This window comes from Cicer arietinum, unplaced genomic scaffold, assembly GCF_000331145.2.
Source record: "Cicer arietinum cultivar CDC Frontier isolate Library 1 unplaced genomic scaffold, Cicar.CDCFrontier_v2.0 Ca_scaffold_5784_v2.0, whole genome shotgun sequence".
NCBI classification, from domain to species: Eukaryota; Viridiplantae; Streptophyta; class Magnoliopsida; order Fabales; family Fabaceae; genus Cicer; species Cicer arietinum.
In genome coordinates, this window is record NW_027339431.1 from 454411 (window position 1) to 458521 (window position 4111).

The following is a 4111-nucleotide window of genomic DNA, read 5'->3' on the forward strand; positions in this document are numbered from 1 at the left end:
CAAGCGCTCTAAAAGGCCTAAGCCTTTTAGAGCGCTTTTGAAACAAGCGCTGTAAAAGGGTTATAAAAAAGCGCCGTAAAAGGGTTACGTATATATAACAGTAACCGCTTCAGTTTCGTCTTCATTACGTAAACTTCACTATCATCTGAACCTTCATCGTTCTTCTCTTCTTTTGCAAACCCTATCATCCCGTCCGTTACGAACCTTATTTCCACGATCATCTCCTTCATTTCGAACCTTATTTCCATCCAAGATCATCTCTCCCATTTCACACAATATATTTTCATTGAAATACGTAACCCTCATTACGTATTTCTTCAATACCGTATTTATGTGAACCATATTTCTGTGAACTTTCTGCGTTCCCTCTTTTCTTCACATTTCATCTTTCTTCGAACCATTATTCAGGTATTGATGTTATAAATTTTTTGTAATCATTAAAATGCATGTTGAGCTTTTTTAAGATATACTGATACATGTTGAGCTTGTTTATAATAATGCATGATCCATGTTGAGCTTGTTGATGTTATACTAAACTGCATGTTGAACTTGTTGTAGTTAAATGGATAAAAACAAAGATATAGAAGTTCAAAATGAAGAAGTTGACACCTCTAAGACTTACGAAAAAGAAGTCAAACGTGGTGCAACTATCATGCAAAAGGTGATTAAAGCAAGGAGTAATGGCATTAAATTTGAGGTATACTATACTTTGTTTGTTGTGTGTTTTTTTTTTTTTTTTTTGGGTTTAGGGGTGTGTTTTTTTATCTTTTTTTAGGGTTTAGGGCATGTACTTACTATATGAGTTTATTAGGTTGGCTGGAACGAGAGTGGTCAGCCAGTTGACCCCAACAGCTCCATGTTTGTAAGCTACATTGGGGCTGTTGTTCGTCAAAATGTCCCAATAACAATAGACAACTGGAGAGATAAGGCGTTGAAGGATGCCAAAGATATCATCTGGAATGACATTCAAGTAAATATTTTGATCTACTCTTTTGTCATTTATAATTTTTTTTCTGTAAAATACATTACTTATAATTGTTTTCATTGCAGACCACTTTTGTTCTTGATGAGGAACGAAAGTCATATGTTTTGAGAGTTGCTGGGAAAATCCATCGTGGATTTAGATCCCATCTCTCAAATTTCTATCTAAAAGATAGAGAAGGAAACACAAATGCTGAACCTCCAAAGATATATCAACATTATATATCAAAGGATGAATGGAGTGCATTTGTTTCCAAACGTTCTGACCCGGCGTTTGTCGTAAGTTATTAATTTATTAGCATTTGTGTTTTATTATTCATATTCGTAGCGTATTTTAAATTTTTACACAATTGCTATTTTTTTTTTATATAGAATATTAGTACGGCAAATCGCGAACGGGCAAGCAACCCAAAACACCCATACAAGAAATCACGTATGGGATATGCACGCCTTGATCAACAACTTGTAAGTAATTAAACATCACTTTTATATAATGAAGTAATTTGTATTATAAACTATAGTGTGTAACTAATTTGTATTATTTTGTTTATGATTTTAACGAATAGAGAAAAGACACCCAAGCCGATCAACCCTTGGGTCGTCATATCTTATGGAAGGAAGCGCGTGTTAACAAAGACGGAGTGGTTGATAATGAAAATGTCAAGAAAGTTGTAGAACTTTGTGTAAGTATATTATCACTTTAATATTTTTTAATATTGTATTTTAAAAATGCTATTGAACTTATCTTTTTAATGTTACATGTATTTTAGGAAATTATTGAACAAAGTTCTGAAAATCCGGAGGGCAACAAGGATACTTGCAGGGACATTCTTGGTAAAGTGTTTAATGTCCTTGAGTATTCTGGTCGAGTTAGGGGGAAAGGATTTGGCGTAACTCCCAAAAGCTTCTTTCCTCAAGAGAAGCGCCAAAAACCTTCCAACGAGGAAGTATTAGAGAAGCTCCGAATCCTATCATAGCAAGTGGCACTCTTGGTGAATACGAATAAAGACAAGCAACTTCCGGATCAGCTCCAACCTGAAATACAAATGGAGAGTGAAACGGCGAGTTGCAACGTCGGTTTGAAAAGTATTCCCGAGGTAATTAATTACTTACTTGCTTATGTAATTACTTATGTATTAAACAAACTTATATATTAACCGTACTTATGTTTTAACTATTGATTTAGGGTGTCACTACATGTGTCCTATACTTGTCCTCGCCTACTCAACGGAAGGTGGGAAAAGGAATATTGTACAATACTTCAGGAGAAGTATTGCACAATATTCCGATTCCCGCGGGCCATGTCAAAGTATCACCTACTGTTGCTTTCGAACCAACTGCACAGTTGCCCATACCGGACAACGATGGAGATATGCAGTTCTTAAGCGACGCTATTGGTAGTTACGTGGCATGGCCCACAAACCTTGTTGCCCTCGAAAAAAAGATTCCCAGAAACAAATTAGTTACATCTCCCGAAAAGGTTTGTCACATTTATTGCCTAAGGTTTGTCATTTTTTCAGATTCAATAAACTAACATTTTACCACATTTTTGTAGGTCCAAATAAATAAACCACCCCTACAGCAGAAAAAAGGCAGCAAGCCTCAAAAATTGGAGGTTAATAGAGCTGCCAAATCACAAAGGCCGGAGGGTAATAAAGCTGCCAAGCTTGCAGCAACAAAAAATCTGGATCGGGGAAAATCGGTCGTTGCTGCTGCTGCTCCTAATAAAAGTCAGCCACGCCTTGGTAAATACGGGGCGTGTCTTGACATCCAAATAAAAAGGAACATGGGCAGCAGCAACGATTCGCCCATCGTACAAATGAATAAAGACATCTTTGGAGATGAGTATATTGAATACCTCGAAAAGGAGCACATGTACGAACTTCTCGAACATAAGGAGCTGAGTGCTACTGTAATCAGCTTGTACATAAGGTAAAAAATACTTTTAATTGCATTTATTTGTAATTAATTAAATGTATTGGTAATTAATCTAGTTTAAAATTTTCATTGAAGGTTTTTGTACGAGAAGGTCGTGTGCACGAGGAAATTGTCAAATAAATACTCATTCTTGTCTCCGCATAAGATGTCGATGTGGAAACTCGATCCAGACAATGTAAAGAAATACATTGTAGATATGTTTTTAGGAAATATAGAAAATGATAAATTGTTCTTGGCACCATATAATTCAGGGTACGTAATTTTTGAGAAGAATAAAATTATTATCCAGAAACAGTACGGTATTTTTCATTATATGATTTTCATATATAAATTATCTATATATTTGATACTAACTTAATATAATATGTTCAGTTTTTATATTACAGTACTTTGACAATTCCAGTCCATCATATTCTGAGGAATATCTGATGGAATTAAAGGAAGACTGGTGTCAGTATGTGCTTGACATACAATTTATTTGATTTTCTGGGAAATAGCTTGCTGCTGGGCAAGGGATCTGAATATTATATGGTAGCTAGTGCATATTATGTATATTATGTTAGTTATTATATGTAAATGATCATAGGACACAATATATGAACATGCATATGGATCTGAATGTAGTTTAGGTTGTAAATTAGGTTATATATATATGTATCAGAATGTAGTTAATTAGGGTGTAAATTAGGTTATATATATGTATCTGAATGTAGTTAATTAGGTTGTAAATTACAGAGTTTTACAAATATGTTAATTAAGTTACAGAGTTCTTATTTATGTTCTACTGATTGTGTGAACTGCTTATGGTATTTGAATATGTTTTGTTGTTGTGTGCACTGATTGTGAACTGATTTTGGATCAAAATAATTTTGGATAAAAAGATAAAAGACAACGCTTTCTAAAAAAAATGCCATAAAAAGCTAAAAAGCGCTTTTCATTTCAAATAATTAATTTACAGCATTTAAAAAAAAAACACATTTTACAGCGCTTTTTTTAAAAAGCGCTCTAAAATGTTGTTATAAAGCGCTATAATGTTATACATTTTACAGCGCTTTCTTGAGAAAGCGCTGTAAAATGTACAACAAAAGCGTTGTAAAATGCAGACCCATAATTTCATATAATGGGTGTGCATTTTGTGCATTTTACAGCGCTTTCTCCAACAAACGTTGTAAAATGCACACCCATAATTTCA

The 4111-nt window shown here is 34.1% G+C and overlaps 1 protein-coding gene across 1 annotated transcript in view; it reads left to right on the forward strand.

Moving 5' to 3' along the window:
* LOC140919188 (uncharacterized) overlaps positions 1 to 1635 on the forward strand; it is a 16946-nt gene extending 15311 nt beyond the window's left edge. Inside the window, exons 4-6 of the mRNA XM_073364757.1 lie at positions 812 to 970; positions 1051 to 1260; positions 1354 to 1635. Of these exons, the coding sequence (XP_073220858.1) occupies positions 812 to 970; positions 1051 to 1260; positions 1354 to 1458 (474 nt within the window). The 3' untranslated portion in view covers positions 1459 to 1635. The remainder of the gene's footprint in view (positions 1 to 811; positions 971 to 1050; positions 1261 to 1353) is intronic.
* The last annotated feature ends 2476 nt before the right edge of the window (positions 1636 to 4111 follow it).